This window comes from Herpailurus yagouaroundi, unplaced genomic scaffold, assembly GCF_014898765.1.
Source record: "Herpailurus yagouaroundi ecotype Mexico unplaced genomic scaffold, PumYag 67700, whole genome shotgun sequence".
Taxonomy (NCBI): Eukaryota; Metazoa; Chordata; class Mammalia; order Carnivora; family Felidae; genus Herpailurus; species Herpailurus yagouaroundi.
Window position 1 is genome coordinate 9,012,137 of NW_024420499.1, and position 20,462 is coordinate 9,032,598.

General features: G+C 36.1%; 1 protein-coding gene across 1 annotated transcript in view; it reads right to left on the reverse strand.

The window, feature by feature from the left end:
• Positions 1–7,335: 7,335 nt before the first annotated feature.
• IL1RAPL2 (interleukin 1 receptor accessory protein like 2) overlaps positions 7,336–20,462 on the reverse strand; it is a 325,170-nt gene continuing 312,043 nt past the window's right edge. Inside the window, exon 7 of the mRNA XM_040468434.1 lies at positions 7,336–10,155. Coding sequence (XP_040324368.1) covers positions 9,458–10,155 — 698 coding nt within the window. The 3' untranslated portion in view covers positions 7,336–9,457. The remainder of the gene's footprint in view (positions 10,156–20,462) is intronic.

Here is a 20,462-nt window from a genome sequence, read left to right on the forward strand (position 1 = left end):
GGGCTGTACATGAAATTGAAAAGAAAAGAGGGAGATTGATGACCTCATCCTCCACAATATGGCACAAAACATTAAAGGAAAGGAAAGGGAAGGGTAAAGAAGAGAAGGAAATGAACGGAAAAGAAAAAAAGAAAGGAAAAGAAAGGGAAGGGAAGGGAAGGAAAGGGAAAAAATAAATCTTTCATCCTTATAAAGCTAATTTCATGTGAATTGGCATCACTGTAAAATAAGTTAGATGAGTAGTTTACAGTATATCCCCCATAATAATCTGGCTTGTCTTGAAATGTTGAGCTTTTTAAACAAATTTAACTGCCTACTCTACGGCTTTGTGGTTTCATCATGCTTTAGGAAAAATGCTGACAACTTGTTTTCTGTTTCCACTGGCAGCATTACTGTTTTTAAATTGAAATGATAAATGGTCGGGTATGGTGCAATGACTGAACTCTGAATTCTATACTTATACTGTATATTTCTCTTTATATGCACATATTTTTATTTCCAGGTAGATTTCAACTGTGTTAGATAAAATGGTCATAATGTGATAATTGTAATCAGTGAAAAATTATATGGAGTTTGATCTTAAGACTTGAAAATAGGGGCGCCTGGGTGGCGCAGTCGGTTAAGCGTCCGGCTTCAGCCAGGTCACGATCTCGCGGTCCATGAGTTCGAGCCCCGCGTCGGGCTCTGGGCTGATGGCTCAGAGCCTGGAGCCTGTTTCCGATTCTGTGTCTCCCTCTCTCTCTGCCCCTCCCCCGTTCATGCTCTGTCTCTCTCTGTCCCAAAAATAAATAAACGTTGAAAAAAAATTAAAAAAAAAAAATTAAAAAAAAAAAAAGACTTGAAAATAATATGTCCTGATTTAAGCTTTTCTTCATTATATGGGCATACTTTTGAGAAGACAAGGGAACTCTGAGGAGAAAATTACTCTTAGATTTTTGTACTTGGGGAAACTCAGGTGTGCAAAATACTTTCCTAATTTTTTATCCTTGCCTTATAAAACATTTGATAACAGTTGTTTGGATTTTCTCTATACACATTGCCAAAGATAGTGCTAGAGACCTGGAAAGACTCACTTTGATCTGAAGATAGTTTTGCTTCCATGTGCTTATGCAATTGAACCTTACCTGATAATCAAAAACCAACTCTCCAAACCTGAGCTGAGTCCTTTGACGCCTTATTTGAGTCTTAGGGAGCAAAGTTTAAACCTTTATATGTTTTTTTAAAATTTTTTAACGTTTATTTATTTTTGAGACAGAGAGAGACAGAGCATGAACGGGGGAGGGGCAGAGAGAGAGGGAGACACAGAACCGGAAGCAGGCTCCAGGCTCTGAGCCATCAGGCCAGAGCCCGACGCGGGGCTCGAACTCACCGACAGCGAGATCGTGACCTGAGCTGAAGTCAGACGCCTAACCGACTGAGCCACCCAGGCGCCCCTAAACCTTTATATCTTTATCTGTCAAGTGAACTGATAGAAGTTCCAAACATTATACTCAATGTGGAAGATGGAGCATTCACAAAAGGCTGTCATTTGTGTTAAGTAATGTGTATGTTAACAAAATTATTCATAGGTGAAACTTACTGATGTTTCGTTATTTGCTTGGTGTTCACCTAACTCCCTCTCCTATCTTCAGCATATTCCCAACACTCTTTCTGTACCCAGTGCCTTCATGAATTCCAGAATCCTTCCTTCTTTCTGTCTTTACTTCCACCTTTATCAAAACCTACCCATAAATTGCCTACCTGTATGCTTCTGTATTCCATGTCACTTGACCAAGTCACTTAGTTTCTGGGCCTTAGTTTTCCTGTAAGTGAAATAAAGGGATTGAAAGAGATGATCTTGAAGGCCCCATCTAGTTCTAAAATTACAATACCTGCATTAATGTGGTGTCTAATAAATGTGCTTTACTTCCTGTTAGAGGAGTTTGGTGGAATCATAAGGGCCAGATAGTAGCCACTCCCTGGGAACATCATGACTTCACTTAGTTAAAATTATTTTAGAACACTAATTAAAGGTATTTCAGAGACTTCTTCATTAATTCTGTTTTCCTTCCAATCACACTCCATAAATGGCTACCTATTTTCTTTATGCCTATAGTCAACTCTCTCTGTTGCTTTCCTGGTAGCAAATATGATTTCATAAAAAAAAAAGAAGAGATTTAAATGTATTCTTTTGGATTTAACTCCTTACTCACTTGGTTGACCTTAGATCTTAGGAAATAAACAATATGTCTGTGGAGTTTATTCAGCACATTATCCTTTACTGTTGGTATCATCCTAGCCATACTTTCCTGGATCATTCATTATGGTCAAGTATTCCAAAATATTGTCTCACTCTAAAAGCAATCACTTCTCACAAATGCTACGCATGGCTAAGATGTCTTATTAAAGTAAATTTTAAAAATCTCCTCTTGAAACACAATTTATCTAGTAATATTATCAACAAACTTTCTAATCAGCTTTTGGGCATTTAAAATTTCTATGTCAAAAAACCAGCTTGATTTTACTCAGGTTAAGGAAAAAGACATGGTAGAGTTTTTGTTTTGGCTTCTCTTTCTTTTAAAACAAAGAACAAAATGACAAATCCAAATTTGAGACATCTGGCTGTTTCCCATGATGTGGCTTAAACATCTGCATTTTTCACTTCTGATCCAGATGTTTTGGTCTTATGTAAACCTAGCTAAAGTTAAGGAGAATATCAAGCAATTATCTGGGGACTTTGATTAACATGGACAGCAAATCTGAATAATCCATGTTCTGAGAGTCCTGTTTTTTGTCTAGTTCAACACATTACTAATGGGGTCAAAGCTACAGTAGGTTTGTTCCTTATATGGGCCAGTTAGCTCTGATCTGTTCCATGGCCACAGAATGTACCTCTGGCCCCAGCCAACTGTCTGGAAAATGAGTGTCCTTGGTCCTACAGGCACTCATGCAAAGCACTGAAGAGCCAATCTCTATCACTTGGAAAGTAAAATAAAAATGCATTGCTCATGGATGGTGGATCAGAAGTGTCATCTTTGTATTAAAGTAATAATATAATTATTAATACAATAATTCTTATATAATGCTTATTTTGTGTCAGACATTCTTCTAAGTACTTTACATACATTAAATTACAATGTTTACAACAACCCTATGTATATTATTGTTATACCCATTTTACAGGTGAGAAAATAGAGACATAGAAGGTTAAGTAATTTGCCCGAGGTGAAAATGAATGGCATTCTCATTCTTTCGACTTATTTCCACATGTCTCCTTTGTCAAGAAGGCTTGGAGTACTCACAATGTATTGACTGTCTAGAAAATATGCCAAGGAGGACAGAAACTTGGATATTTCTGTATCCTGAATTCATTGGTGGGACTGCTACTGTGGCACATCCTGGGCTTAGTAAAAGGGGTTAATCTAATCTCTATTATTCTACCCAATATGAAAAATATAGGCATAAAAGTGCCCTTTTGCAAAAAAGAGAGGCAATGTTTTTTTGTTGGCAGTAAGTCCGTATATAAATTACATATTTACAAAAAAAAAAAAAAAGGACTATGTGGTTAGGAGAAATGATCTCCATTGGGTGGTTTCACAGAACTAAATTGTCTGGATGCTCTGAGGTAGAATGATTTGACTACAAAATGCTTAAGAAACTTTGATCTCCAACCACAAATTGATTTAGAATCCTAAAATCCCAGACCTAGACAGGACATAAAAAGATAATCTAATCCATTTTTCTTTTTAAAAAATTGAAAGTAATAAACAAAACTTGCTGAAAGAAGCAAATGAAAAAACATCCCTCATATTTTTAAGGAATCCAGGAACTGAAACTTCACAGATGCTCCCAAATTCATTTGTCCATTTAATTGAGACATGTGAAGTGAGCAACTTACTCTGTGACCAGTACTGTCTTGAGTAATTGGACTATAGCAAAAAATAATATGTGACCACTGATCTTCAGAAACTGTGTATGCTGGTGTTTTCCACTTCTGAAGATAAACATTCTCCTTCCTATAAATTTACTGCTTATCTTTTTGTTTGTTTCATCTTCTGGCATTGTGGAAAAGAATTGCTCAGCATGTTACTAATTGAAACTATGTTCATTTGTTCATTAAATTCCATTTTCTTTTCCTCCTGGGAAAACAACTAGACTACCCTCCCTCACCCTTTAATGTGAGTGGTTTTTATAGGCCATTTTGTGCCAACCTCTATGCCTTCTCTTTTTACCAATCTACTGGCTGAATGGAGAGAACTTCTTTGACCTAGAGGAGATCAGAGAAACAAAAAAGAAACAGCCTATCTCTGAATGACTATGGAACACAGCCTCTCCCCATGAACTTATGCAATCCTCATTAGACTGGGATGTGAGCAAGCAGTGAATTTTATTGTGATAAGCTATAGATTTGGGTTGTCATCCTTTAAGGACAGTTATGTACTCTTATTAGTACAAGGTCCCTTATAAAATTTCCTTACCTGATGGTAATCATTCCACCTTCAATTTTGGTAAAAAATATGGTTCCTTGGGCTCAAGCCTTACATGGTTGTTAATTCTTTATCGTTCTTCACAGGACCACTCTGTGCACCTCCTCTGACCACTGCAACACACTTCAACATATCCTTTTTTGCTATTTGTAAATCTTTTCCAGTTTCTCTGCTTTAAAACTAGTGACAAACACCCTCAATCCTTGTCTTTTGGAGTTCCCTTTGATTGAATAATTTTAATTCCTTTATTTTCAGATCATAATTCTTTACTCCAAAGTGAAGTGAGGGATTTAAATAGAATCAGTAAGTAGATGAGACCTACAGGACCAAATTCATAAATTCTTTCTTTGAAAATTTGAGATTATGCTTAGTGGAGTGAATGTAATTGTTCATTTCTAAAGCAGATTTGCAGAAGTACTTTGTCTTTCCTGACCACTATTGTCATTCAAACACTTCATAAGTTGCTCCAGTAGCAAATACACCTATCATTGTGCTGTCTCTATTCTTGTCCTTACAGTGTCAAGATGCTCAATTAAGAAAGTAAATTAAATACTCTAAGAGAATTCCTTTGGTGCAACTAACTTTCTTGATCTTTGAAATTTTTAATGACTTTTAAAAAAAATTTTCCACTTTTCACTTCACCACATTCTGCCTATTCTTCTTCCTTAGATTTGCCTTTTCTGTATACAGGTCACCATTCTCCATCTCTTATCACCTCTCACATGTGGACTATGACAACAACATCTCAATTAGTCTCCCTGTCACCATTCTTTCCCCCTCTTTAATTCTTCCTGCATCTGCTATTGCATGAATGTTCCAACACCTCTCCTAGCCTTATTTATTATTATGCCCTCACACATATTTCTGCTCTTGCTAGTCAAATATGCTTGTTATCAGCTTAATGGGACTTGCTTATTTTCTCCTCAATATTCACACGTGTTATTCTCTGCACTTGGGAAATTGCCTTTTTTCACCACTGTTCTTTGTATTCCAAACTCATCTCTTGCTCAATTTGGAACTGAATCATGCCACCTCACTTATCTACTGTGGATGTAAAATATTAATTCTCTTACACTGGAATATGTTTTGCAAATACTATTTTCTTTGTGCATATGATGTATAAACTATTTGAAAATGGGGATTTAAATTAAGAAATATTTCTATTATATTTTATGTAATGGGCAGCAAACAGTGGGCACTCAATATTCGTGATTGACTTTAGTATTATCTGTAGAAAATGTGCTTGATCAAACAGCAGTGAACATTTGAGAAAATAAGTTTAGATGGGTGCAGGTGATTTTGCAAGTTCTGATTTCATGGTAAGAAAACAGAATGATAAATAACCTTCTTAAATTGCTTATGGCTGATTTCAGTTCTAAAAGGTTAAGTTTTATATGAAAGTTTGAAGCTAATGATTATTGTTTATTAGACATCCCCATACATTCATCAAAAAGCTGTAATATTTAACAGTGTGACCTCCTATAAGATATCTTAGAACAAAAATGTATGAGTAATAGAGAAATTTGAGCCAGATGATTTTCAACATGAAATTCTCTCCCAGAAAAGAGAAACAACTATTGCAAGTGTTCAAACTTAACTGGTCACTATGGAACTATGTTCTGTGTTAACTTCATTCTGGTTTTATCAGTTCACTATCTCACCTTGGGAAATGAATACAAGGAGCATTAAAGATTTATATGTACAATTTTCAGGTTATTTCCCATGGTAATTATTTAATTTTCTAGAAAACACTTGGTGAAAACCAACCAATTTATTTAAAAATAAAATGCCAAAGGGCAGTAAAATGCTTGAAACTAGTGGTTCTAGCATTAGAAGAAGCCCTTCAATCACCAAGTGGATCAGATAGTCTCCTCTTTTTTGCCAGAATTTGCTTCTTTCACACACCTGCCATTTTTCAACTTGTTACAGACATAATCCATACGATATTAATCATTTTCATGTCCTCTTGAAACTCCTCTATAAACTTTTCTTTCATAACTGAACCATTTATCCACCCATTGCAATTTGTTTCCTACTTGTAAGACCCACAATGTTAGCTACCGATACTAACACAAAATATCAACTTTTCACATGATACTATCTTGGGCTCAAGCCTTACCCAAAGCCCACAAGTGTCTGTATGCATTTTTTTTAACTGAGAGTGATTGAAGGCAGAATAGATTTGGATTTAATTTAATTAAGGCTTAGAGGGAGGTGAGGAGAGATACCTTCATACCTCCTTTCAAGAACTATCCAGCTACCTTTCAGAATCTCCAGAGTTAGATTGGAGCCAATAGATTACCAAACCTCCTAGATTTTGTATTTTGCCAAATTAAAACATGTAGATGTTCACAATCTCCTGAGCATTGTTTATTCTTAATGTAGCTTTCACTTCCTGTATATCTATTGCTTTTATGCATTTCTTATTTGCCTCATAATTTCTGACATTTTCAGAATTTTTTTACTTCAAAATAACCTCAATTTTTAAAAGTGCATATACTGCTGATAGATGAGCGAAATAAATTTGCTATGAACATATGGGAACTAATTACACTAGTATTTTTCTAAATTTTCAAATCCATTTCAGTGAATAAGTGAGAAGACATTTTTCCTACTGTGTAAGCACCTGGAGGAATATATTATGTTCTAGACTAAATGTTTATTATACCCTATGGGTTATATCTTTTAAAAATCTCAGATGAAAATCAAATTTTGAATTGCCATCTAGAAATAATTTTTTATAGATAGTGTACACATTGGTTCCTGAAAATGGTAGAAAAGGTTTCTTGTCAAGTTCCCCAGCACAAGTGTGAATGCTCTGTTTTTGAGTACTTACTAGTAGTGAAAGGACACATTGTGGCCAGCCAACTCAAATTGCTACCCACGTTTAATCATTGTAAATAAGGGAAGCAGAGAGACCCATGTTATATTTTCAGAACTGGCATGCTCAATACAGAACTATTAGTTTAAAAATACCACTGAACATTCTATTTGAATTAATCTAGGCTTCTGTGAAAAACAAAATAATAAAAAGTACAATTGGTCACTTAAAAATATGCTACTCATTCCATGCAGGTTATTAACTTAGTGATTGCACATATCATTAAAGAACAATGAGAGTAAATACAACTCTATAACACTTGGAAAACAGTTCAGAATTGATAAATTTCCATTTTGAAATATCTATTTTTTTTTACAGAAGCAAAATCACCTTTCTTAGTGGAAACAATACATCTACGAAACATGTATATATGTTGAACAGGACTTTTCAAAGGAGCAACTAATTGTCCCAATATGAAATGAACATGTATCACTGCTAAGCTTTTACATATTGTTGGTGCATAATGCATTTTCTGAGAAGCTGGGTATAGAAAAGCAATGGAGAAACAAGTACTTTAAACAAAACCCACGGATCACAGAGAATCAATAATGTAAAGAAGTTGAAAGAAAAAAATCAAAACATATTATCTAATATTCTCTTAAACATTTGAGTTTCACATTTACAAGAGCTGGGAAAATTCTTAATTTTTATACACTGTGTACATCTGTCCTTATTATATTTGTCCAAAAACATGATTTATGAACCATTTTCAAAATTCCAGAATCAGCCTTGATTAAAAATTGGCCCCCAAAGGCATCTTAGTTGAAAACACACCAAAATTGATTAATTGGAAAGAACACAAAATAGTAATCCACAATAAATACTAGATACTAGATAGGGGCACATTCCTTACAGCAAATTTATAATATTTTAGATCATTCATAGGTATTTTCTGGTGTGGTATAGTCACAGTCATAATGGGAGGGTGGAGAAGTTTAGTCTATAAAATATACTCTTTGAAGCACCAGGAATAGAGATACTTCTGCAGGAACCTTGCACACATGGCCAAGCAGACATTGTGTACGTACAGCATAGTCTCTTTCACAACTACATTTCAGATGAGAATAACTGCAATTGCTGCTCTACCACTAGTAAACTTGAATCATTTAGCACTTCATCTGTGAATATTGTTGTTTTACTTCTTTTCTACTGCTGACACTTGCAGTCAATATTTATTTAAATTCAAACTCCAATGATGCTGTAAAAAAGTAGGAAGATGCTCACATCTTCATATAAAGCAGGTCAAGAGATCATTTGGAAAAATATCCAAATGTGAATTGTTAGGAAACAATAAAATTTGCATCTTAAAATGTGTTTTCAAGTTTGTAAAACTTTTGAAATAGGCTAGAAAGCCATAAGAGTTGTTCAAAATCATCTTCAAAGAACTAGTAGCCTGTCTACTCATTTGCTTAAGAATGCATATTGTTTGCCTTCCTACCACATCTTGCCTACAGAAGATGTGCTTGCCTATACAACAATAAGCCGTCATATTAGCTGCTGATTTAGTCTACAGAAGTTGTCCATTATGTTGAAGAACTTCCAAAAATTTCGGTGACATTTTTTCTTAACCGATCTTCCTCTACATACAATCTTCTAACTGGGGTGCTTCAACACGTCTTTCTTGATAATTCCTGATTTTTCAGTTATTCTGTAGAAGTTCTCTTTTCCCCCCTATACTTAGTTCAGAATTTTCAAATTCAATTAAAGTTCTTAAGTTTTCCTTATTTGAAATGCCATGTTAATCTGAAATATACATAAATAGGGGGAGGTTTCTCATCTACTAAGTTTACAGTCCAAATAGTATCATAAAACCTACTCTAAAACAACAGGATTTTTACATTTTTATTTTCAGGAAGAAATAAAAACTACACATTGAAACAAGGTACTATACTACAAAAGCAGGGCCTTCTTTACACCCACTATTCTGCAAATGTAAACACAAATTTTAAGTACAAAAGGGATTCTGTGCCTTTCACTCTGAACACTTTTTCAGCACCTCAGTGTTATTAGGTGTACTTTATGCTTGGGTTAGCAGAAATTCTGTTCTATGTATGTTCTGTTCTGTTCTACGTATGTTCACATAGCTGTTTAGAGGACTTCAGAGTTTTCACTACCAAATATCACTGGTGAAGCTAAGCTCTTTGGATGATAAGGGTAGCAGGGAATTGTTCCTATGAAATTCCTGGGTATCTTTCAGGGCATTATTAAGGGGTAGCTGTCCATTGAGAAGTGTCAGAGGCAGGTTGCAATAAGTGTGGTGGTTGCCTAAGGAAGGTACTGGCACGGTGGTGGTTGGCATTTCATGTTTATAACCTCTGCAACAGTGTCTCACTTGCATTGAATCTGAATGGTGGAAATCAGGGAGAGCAGCTTGAGATGACACCAGAGAGGTCGAGGTACTGGTCATAGCAATAGAGGGTATAGGCTGGAGTTCTCCAAAAAGTCCTTGCTCTGCAGAGTCCAGAACATGACACCGAGAAAGCATTTCTTTTTTCTTGACGGGCATTTCATATACTAATTGCTTCCAAAACTTAGAATTTAATTTGCTGCTTTTTGGTCCCTTCCACTTGATTAGGGACAGAAGTTTGATTCTGTGCTTTAGTGATTCTACTTCCTGGCAATCCACCTTTCCTCTTAATTCTGTACACTCAATCAAAATCACTTTGATTTCTCCACTGACTAGTATGTTATGGAGTCTGCTTTCCAATTCGAAAATACTCCATCCTCGTCTGAGAATATAGTCTGGAGTTAGCACGATAATAAGTCTTCTGCTTTGCTCAACAAATCTTGTGAGATCTTCAGTGTATGCTACAAATCACAGAAAGAGAGAAAGAGTAAAATAAAGACATTTCCAGTCTTTAATGCATTAGGTTTGCACTCTAATATAGCAAAAAGCCAGTCTTTCGCTAAGGTATATCACATTTTCTTGCATTGCACATTCAGAAAGTCCATTTCCTTAAAAATAACAATAAAAAAACTCTGCTTATACTACTTATTTTATTTCTCCTCATTATTACTTACAGTGTTCTGTCGATGAATACAAATGCTGACTTCTTCAGAGCTCAGCTGTATTTAAGTTATTTTTATTTATTTAATCATTTAATTCAAGGCAGGCTTCCAGGTTAGTGCTTGAGGTGAACATCGGATTGACAAAAAGAGAAATGGAGCTGTTTAATGAATGAAGGGCCACTGTTTTGTGGGTTGGTTTTGGTTTTTCCCCTAGTTTTAAACTACTAAACAATTGGGGGGTTTATGTGTATGAGCTACTTCAAAGATAATTGTGATAGAAATAATTGAAAATCTCTTCTAGAATCATAGCTTGTTTCTCAGAATAACTTTTGTTATCTGCAACCTTAGGTTCCAAATTTGGCTCTTCAAACTAAGAGACAGGGAAGTGGTGTGTGTGTGTGTGTGTGTGTGTGTGTGTGTGTGCATGCCCATGAATTTAATTTGAACCAGCTGCTCTTTGTTCTGGGGAAGAGTAAGGGGTGAAGTCAGAGATGGAGGCCATACTGAATGAACAGTAAAGGAGGAATCTATCAGTTGAGAGGTCTTTGCCCTACTTTGTGGAACAATTCTGAGAGTGAGGTGAATATGTTATATAGTCTTTTCATGGTAGAAAAACACCCAACTAATGCTAGATTGATTTATCCTGTGGAATGATCCTTTTGTAATCATGCTTCCTAAAGTCTTATCTGCCAAAAGTGGAAACACACACATGTTAACAAACGGAGACTTGGACACAGGTGCGGCAACAGAGAGCTGTCTTTACTAAGCAGAGCACATGGCTTTGTCTAATGTACAGTGCCCTCTAGCAGAAGCAGTGCTTACAGAAGCATAGCAACACTTGTCACTGCAAATCTGCCGAAGGTTACAGACTGCATTCAAAGAGTCACGTCCAGTACATAGTGTGGGGCCACCAAACACCTCAGTACAAGTCATTTGAAAAGAGAAACTTATTTTACACATGCATATTTTACAGATATCTCTCTTTTCCAGTGTTTTATTTCCACCACTAGGCAGCAAGAACACTTTTGCAAGTGAAAATGAGTAAACTTTCTACACAGCCTATAGAGAAACAAAAAACTTTTTAAGACATACACATTGAAATTGCCCATTTAACAATTTGTTGTTATTATTGTTTTGGTTTTTACTTAATACATTTCATGACTTTCTCATGCAGTAGTACAATGACTGTTTATAAGGCAGCTTCTAGGTGTAGAGGGAACCTCTTAAGAATTTTAAGAGATCATGTATTCAGGGAAAAATCAGCATTGAAATCTGTAAAAAAATAAAGGCCAATAAAATAAATAAACGCAAAAAAAAAAAAAAACAAAATAAAAACACCACACAAGCAGCAATGGGGAAGTTATCACTTTGTAATTATCACTTAGAGAACTGGTGAAACAGAATGAAAGGAAAGGTAGAAAGTTTCAATAGAGTGGAAAAATATTATCCCAATGTATCAACAGCTCTGACTCTTCATTTTCTTCCTTTCTTCCTGCTCCCAAAAAGAAAGAAGTTATGTGGGAACCTTCATCATTAGAAGTTGGATCTGTAAGATACAGTAAAATAAACTATCATGCATCTTTCCCATTATTCTTTTCACCTTTCCTCCACACAAAGCAAAGCAAAGCAAAACAAAACAAAACCCAAATTCAAAATTATGGCATGAATGTAGGAGTCCATGAAAATACAATTTTTCCACTTAAATTATGAGTTAATTGTTAATTTTACGTTGGAATTCATTACAAAATAATTTACCAAAGGGTTATTCTGAGTAGTAGTATTCCCTCATTATTCAGCTTTTCCTTTAATTAAAAAAAAAATCTATACAAGAGCACATCTGTCAACATAAACTATGCTTCCATGAGTAACCCTTTTTCTATGTGTTGGGATGTAGTCTAATTTACTTTTTAGCTATACTATTAAAATAAAAAGGTATATCTATCTATACATATCTCTACTTAAAAAAATTACAACTCAGGTGTCTACAGAATTAAGAGAAACTATACACATATATACTAAATGGTTTTATTGGGATTCATGGGCTTTGGCTTTTGCTATCTCTTTTCTTGAATGGGGAAGGGAACAGGGTACATTTTTTCCCTCAATTGGTATGGTTCTCCTTCTTCATCTGTCTATTATATTTCACTATTTGAGAGCTAAGCCAAATGCAACATTTAACATTTTAGGGGCTTCTTAGAGATTCATTAGACAGAATTTGTATTTGCCCCCAGAAGGAATGACTGCCAGGACAGATCCCACTATGTTCAGCTGTGCAGTGTGTGGGTGTTGAAGGGAAACTTGGATAGAGGGATTGGTCCCTGTCTCCTGCATACTACACTGGCTATGCTTATCCTGGCAAAGCCTAGTGGAGAGTTGAGGCAACCATCCAGATAATTCCGGCTGAAAACCTGCTGTGGAAGAAAAAAGGTCTGAATTATCCTGGTTTGTCCTATATATACATTAATCATATGCACTGGAGTCAGTCAGTCAGAACATCAAAATTTTCCCTGGGCAGACACAGCCCAAGTGTCCCAAAGAAAACAGACATTTGCTTGGGCCCTGAATTTCGTGTTCCATTTCACTTGGTGAAAAACCAAGTGGAAGTTTTCAGATGTGGAGCCCATATTTCGCTTCTTGGGATGGTGATCAGTGGCTGGGCAGCAACCTCAATGTTTGAAAGCAGCTGGGGAGGTGCCTCTTAATGCTGCCTGGCTCTAAGGAAAAGAAGGAGAGACTGTGCACTAACTTCCATATTCTGGCTCTCTCCCTGTTTTTCTCTCTGTTTTTTTTTCCACCCCCACCCCTTGCTCCTCTATACCTCTCTCTTTCTCTTTTTCTGTCCTTTCTCCTTGTCCTTTTATCTCCCTCTTTGCTTTCTTGTTCATTCTTTTTCTGTTCCCTCTCTTGTTCTCCCTTCCTTTCTCATCTATCTCCCTTTGCCCCTTCCTCCCTTCTTAAGTCTTTTCATTCTTTCTCTTTATCTTTGAGAAAAAAACCAGGACCTAGCCATCATGGAAAATATAAGTAAATTAACAAGAGACCAAACAGGTAGAGTTAACATTTTTTACTTGCTAATCCTTAGTCAGGGAGTTGTTGCTGGCTTTTAAGCAGCAAGTGCCCCAAATAATTTCCCTCTTACTCCCAGGTTGCATTTCTGCATCCAATGACTATGAACCGGAGCCTGATCCATTAGGAACATGTTCTGTTTTTGTATGGTCTGTGAGCAAGGAATATTTTTTTAAGGGTTATAAAAAAAAGAATATGATGTAACAGAGACCATATATGACCCACAAAGCCAAAAATATTTACTATCTGGACCTTCACAGAGAAAGTTTTCTGTCCCTGAATTAGAGACTAATCAGGGTGTTTAGGTTTTGAAAAGTTCAAAATAAACTAAGCAGAAACAGGTATCATGTTAAGACATTGCTGATCCATAGCTAGTGTAGTCTCTGACAGGCAGTAGTGTTTGCCATGGTAGGGCTGTGGTTTTGCAGGGGACATTTTAGAAACCTTCAGAAACCATTTAAAAAGCTTGTTACCACGAAGAGATAATAAGGAAACTTTAAAAAAAATCCCTAAATCCACAACACACATGAATATTCATTAAATCTTGCCTTGACTTATTCAGGCAAATTTAACAACTGAGTACCAAGAATCTCTTAAAAGGCTCTTTTTCCACATAAAAAATATGAAATATCCCTTAAATAAAAGGTCATTAAGGTATTTCTTTGCAGAGTTTTGTTTGAAGTAACTTATGATGACAGAAAAGACTAAACAGGCCTGGTGCTGATAGCCTTCTGCTTCTGTAGATAAGGCTATGAAACTACACCAAATTATCAGACATGAAATAAAGCTGATTATGATTCATCTATTTGTGATCTTTACAATTGGTAAAGAAAAAAATCCCCTTGAATTTAGTTTTGATAGGGGAGCTTAAGTTGGTATAAATTCATTTTTCACATAAGTGCAACTGCAAAGAACCTTTTTTCTTTTGTTTATTTGGGAGTTGACAGAGATTGGAAAACATTCTAGAAAGGAAATGTATTGTCACTAGGCCCTCTTTGGGATGTGTACCTATTAGAGAAGTGAAGAAAGGTCAAGCCAACAGGAAACAAGGAAAGTGACTTCCTAAACTATTAAAAGGAAAGCAAATTCAATTAAAAAATTCCTTTCAGGGGCAGTTGTATAAACCAAAATTACAGTGAATTTAGAAAAGTAGAATTAGATCTACAAAAGTGACTTGAAAATAGGACACTTATTTAAAAAGCAAAAAAGTAAACCGAAGAAAGAAGTAAAACAATAAAATAGAAACAGGAAGAATGGCACTCACAAGAAATTGCTTCTAATGGGATGTATTTACTTTTCCAAAAGAGCTCAGTACTCCCCTAAATCTCAGGCTCTCAATCGTACAAGGGAGAAAATTACCTGTATATTTAGGAATTTCTATGAGGTGTTGCTATTACCGACTAACCATCTGATTTATCAAACTAATCAATTAGCTATTTGTAAATGATCTTTGTGTTGACACTCCTACTTAAGTCAGGGTCATTTTAAAAAAGTTGAAAGACAAATAGTTTGCAAAGACATGATTTACTATTTTTCCAGGTTCAAATAATAGTTTGATATACTTAAACCCACAGCTATGTACACCCCCTATCAGTTAAACAGACAAATCATTTGGGTAAGATAGGACGCATTAATACAGAGACTACTTCATTAATCTTTGGCAAACACTAGCTAACTCACAGCTATCAACCGTGGTATTTATAAAGCCTATGGGTTAATACATAAAGACTTAAAACCAAGATTTAATTTCTAAATTGCAATTAGAAATGAGGATTTTTCAGAGAGACAGAGAGTGAGAGAGAAAGAGCATGTGTGCAAGCAGAGAGGGTTAGAGGGAGAGGAGAGAGAAAGAACCTCAAGCAGGCTCCACACCCAGCACAGCCTAATGTGGGGCTCCATCTCAAGACCTTGAGATCATGACCTTAGCCAAAATCAAGAATCAGATGCTTAACCGACTGAGCCACCCAGGCACCCCAAAAATGAGTTCTAATTGATTGAGATGGGTCCTTTCCATGACTGGTATGGAGAAGCCAGAAAAATAATATAGATTTCCTGTGTATCAAAGAAAAAAATGTATTATTCAGCACTCTATATTTGGGAAAATTATTAGCCCTCTGATATAACTAGAAGCTTGCTTACAGTGAGGTACTTTATCATGTAGTCTCACTGAAAATACTATCTGCTTTATAAATAATGATGTTTAATACTAACTTATTGAAACAGTTATGCAGGTTGATAACATGACTCTTTATCTTGGCTGATATTACCAAAGATTTGGGTCTTAATTCTGCCTCTGGCAGATATAAGATTCTCTCTGTGTTGTCTGCCACAAAGATTGGGGCTATGAAAATTTTATGTAACTAGGTGTGTGTGTGTGTGTAGAAAGGAGAGGCTTTCTTTTTTTTTATTTTTTTAATGTTTATTTATTTTTGAGAGACAGATCACAAGTGGGAGAGGGGCAGAGATAGAGAAAGACACAGAACCTGAAGCAGGCTCCAGTTTCTGAGCTGTCAGCTCAAGCCTGATGTGGGGCTCGAACCCACAACTGTGAGATCATGACTTAGGCTGAAGTTGGATGCTTAACCGACTGAGCCATCCAGGTGCCCCAAAAGGAGGGGTTTTCTAAACAATGTGTGATATTACTTACCCTACAAAAACTTTCTCTGTCCCCACCTTCCAAGCCTTTGGCTTGATAATTCATAGATAGTTCATTGGGCTAAATGTTTTGGTAAGAGTTTTGTTCTCTAGTGACTAATGTTAAGGATCCTAATTAATTCTGGTTGATAAGTCTATCAATGGTTAACATGGATTTTCTGAGACCTTGTAAGTATAGCAAACTATATTCACAGTTTTGACTTTGAAGGCTATATTTCTGGTAGTGAATCCTTTACTTTTGCTATTATATTATACATGTGCGTAGGTGGGAAAGCATGACAGTAGGCAGAATCTACTCTGGAATATTGTCCACATCTTTAAATTCTTTCTCATCTCTCTTCATCTCTTTACCAAGAGTAGAGGTAGGTAAGGGAACACATTCAGAGAATATTGAAAGAAAGATAATGTGGAGAGTTAGCAAAAAGTCTGCAAAATATCCTTCCCCTTCTCTTTTCTCCCTTAACCTCATACCCTGGAAACTTGTGGATGAAACTAATTTCCATAAGTTCAATCTTAGTAAATATGGAACAAGACTACTTGATCCTTATATTGTCTTTTCTGTGGCTCCTTTGTACTTAAAGACAATTTTATTATGGTCTTCTACTCTTTTTTAAGGTGCCTGTTCTTTGTGCCCCTCAAGCAGTAAATTTCTTGATTGAAATTCTACACAATTCTTCCTTAACCTCAAACTTTCATGAGAAACCTCAGTCCATTGACCTCAGTACATTTTGGGCATATTGGGGTACAGTTCCCTTTCTCTTGACTCTAACGTGAAGGGGATAGTGGACATATCTAATTTTATTCCATGTAATTAAACTGCACACAATGTATTAAATTTCCATGGTTGTGCATGTCACTCCTGCCTCACACTTTGTAGTTCACAGACATCAGATTGCCTAGAAAAGGATTTTATTACTCTCCAAGGACAATTTACTTGAATGGTGTCCAATATGTCTAGCTGTTAGAGGAACTATTGGCAATGAGTACTTACAGATCCATGTACAAAATTTTTTTTTTGCATGCTTCATTTAGAAGTGACTAGGCATCATCTGACACCAGATGTATTCTCCACTCATTTGTCATTTCATTGTCAGCACAATCACATGGCTAGCACTAAGCATTGAAAAACTGAAGATTAGAATAGTAAGGAAATGCAAGAATGTAATCATACATTATCATTTTCCCCTTAAATTACTGAAGGTAATAAGTCATAAGATTGTTGAGTTTCACTCACTCAATTACTTCTTCAGTAACACTGATACTTGAGGCCAAATTCATAAATATAACTTCAACAGACATAGCTGGTCAAACATATGTATGACCAGTGCAATAATAAATGAATAACTCACATAGAGATCCCCATAGTCTTTCTATGAATAGAAGGAAAAATTGAAGTAAATGCCTTTGAAGGTTTTTTTTTTCTCTTCAAAGTCCACTTCGATATTTATAGATTTTTTGCAAGCCTCAGCCAAACTGGCTCAATTTAGAATTGTTAATAAATATTGCATATGCATTTTTTAAGTACCTTGATTGCTTTCTCTTAAAGGCAAACAAAAGCTACAGGATTGGATTGTTTCTACTTTTAGTTTTAGAATGCTATTTTCTCCAACTGATCAGTAGCCCTCCACCTAATTCAATAACATTTTATAGTTTTATGTTTTTTAATCCCTGCAGAAACACTGAGATATGATAGGCTAGAGAACCTACATGGTACTCATCCAAAAATGTCCTCAATCTCAGGATCTCAATTGCACAGCTGGGTTCTATTGGTCACATGTCAGCTTCAGAGCACATCTGTTCATTCCTCAAGGATCCACTAGGCCCCATGAACACAATGTGCTCTGTGTACAGTACTTTCCACCACAAAACCCAGCAGCTGCAGGGGTGAGAAAAACCTCTACTTCTCAAATTTGTGTCTCTAGGTAGTGTGAGTAGGGTGTTTTCTATCTGGTTTTCTTTTGGTTGCCTGTCAGTTCTGACATTCAGACGCCTGTTGGCAACAAAGTTGCTTTTGCTATTCTCAGGACAGATGTTTCTAGCCTGGGAAGAGACAAACCAAATTTTTACTGGAAAGTAGGAATTTTTGCCACATTCAGGCACTAAACCTGAGAAAACATAAGGAAGATTCTGGCCACAGGCTCAAGAATGGAAAGGTAGGTCACCGCCAGGAAAATAATGTCCAGATCTGAAGCCTTTCAGTTTTAGCCTTCAGGAAAAATATTTGTGTCAAATCTCCCCATCTCTGCTGGTTCATGATGGCCAAAGCATACTTCCCTAGAAGGGCATGTCGTAACAGTACAGACACCACCTCACCTTGGAAAGTGACATGTTTCTATTGAAAATTTTTGAGAACTCTTGGTCATATGAGGAAGAGACAGAGAGACAGAGACAGAGACAGGGACAGAGACAAAAGGAAGGTGGCGGGGGAGTCTCATTCATGTACTTTTGAAGTTGTATGCATTGAAAAGTTTTGTACGTTAATGAGATTGAGTTGGAATACCATAAGAGTGGTACAAAAAAAATGGAAGAGACATCAAAAGTGAAGACATTAAATATTAATGGGTTAATGTTGACCTCATTAATTTCATTCATAGAAAATTATTGTTGTAGATTAAGGATGATATTATGAAGTCTCCTTTTATAATCCTCAAAGGCCTCATTGCTAGTTTTTGGAGGAAGGTGTAGTCTTGGGTCAACATGTTTTAAATGAGATGTGAGGGACAAACATAGCTTATAATATTGTAACTAGTTCCCCGCCCCCCCGGAATGTGTCTATATTTATATAGCATAACCTGTTAAATCTGTACCAATGGCTGCAAATACAGACCACAGAAGCTTCTTTAATAACACACATACACCAAGTCCAAAATGTTCTACTCTGTCATTCATGTGTAAATCAAGTATATTATTCATATACTTCATCGACTTCCTGAAGGCGTGCTAAAAATGCCAAGGAAAAACTCGTTAATCGTGACATGGTGACTGCTCAGCCAGCTCTGAAATGTTGATGGAAAAAGAAAAATTGTCAAAGGGCCTTTTTAAGAACTTCTGCAGGTTACACTCGCGAATCAGAATTCAGAGAACATGAATTTCCTCATTCAGGAAGGAAGGATTAAAATCAAACACCCTCCAGTGGTTGCATCTAAAAACTGCATAGTTGTCCAAAATGGCTTACTTGTAAAAGGAGTCTTCCTGTGTACTACTGAGTACCCAGGATCCAAGTCCCTGCTCAGTCTGATGGTTGTATAATCTCAAAAAAAAATTAAAATTATCTTCTAAGGACTATAAAATGTCTGCCATCCTAGTGACTTTTTGGGTGTTTTTCTGTTAAGTTCTTTAAATGTCAGGGTATAATACGTGACAACTTCCTACTATCTTTTATTCAGTGTGCTATAGTCCCCAACTCAAATCTTGTAGTTTTGAGCTAGGAAATACAGCTTATATACACCTCACACTCTATGGTCAAGGAGGATGACCAGGCCTGTCTTTGATACACCAAAACAACTAATTAATTTGAATCAATTTATCCAAACAAAAAGCTAAGTCAGTGAGGTGTAAAATATTCTACCACCTGTTTGGCTAAATTGACACAGCATGTTGATTCATTTGACCTGAGACATCACCAAAACAGACTATATGGGAGCATTAAGAAGACATAATTTGGGGATGCATCTCTTTCACCCTCATGGTGTTTGGGTCTGACTCTCACCTATACACAATAGCTTCTTCTTTACATAATAAGCCAAGTATCATTTACAGAATCTTAGGTAAAGTGGTTTTCCTGTGTTCCATGTTGTCCCATTTCCTTCTTTTTTTTTTTAATTTTTTAACGTTTATTTATTTTTGAGACAGAGAGAGACAGAGCATGAATGGGGGAGGGTCAGAGAGACAAGGAGACACAGAACCTGAAACAGGCTCCAGGCTCTGAGCTGTTAGCACAGAGCCCGATACGGGGCTCGAACTCATGGACTGCGAGACCATGACCTGAGCCGAAGTCGGATGTTCAACCGACTGAGCCACCCAGGTGCCACCCCATTTCCCTTTCTAATGTGCACAATGGTGAAGCAATGTTTTCCAGTTCAGATGAAAGATAATCAATGTTGAAATATTCAGACATGAAGACTAACATTTTTCAGTCACTTGGTGTAGTTGATAAAGACTTCTTATTGTGGTGCGAACAATTTTGGAATGCAAGAAAACAGGCCAGCACCACACTAAATCCTATTGAAGATGACCTAACATAGAATATAAATTTAACTTTGGTAATGATATTACTTTAATACAATTAGGATATTAATACTCTAAAATTGATTTTGCAGAATTTCTACATTTAACAATATGTTTTTGGCAAAATATAAAAAAATAAATAATAATTTAATAAATTA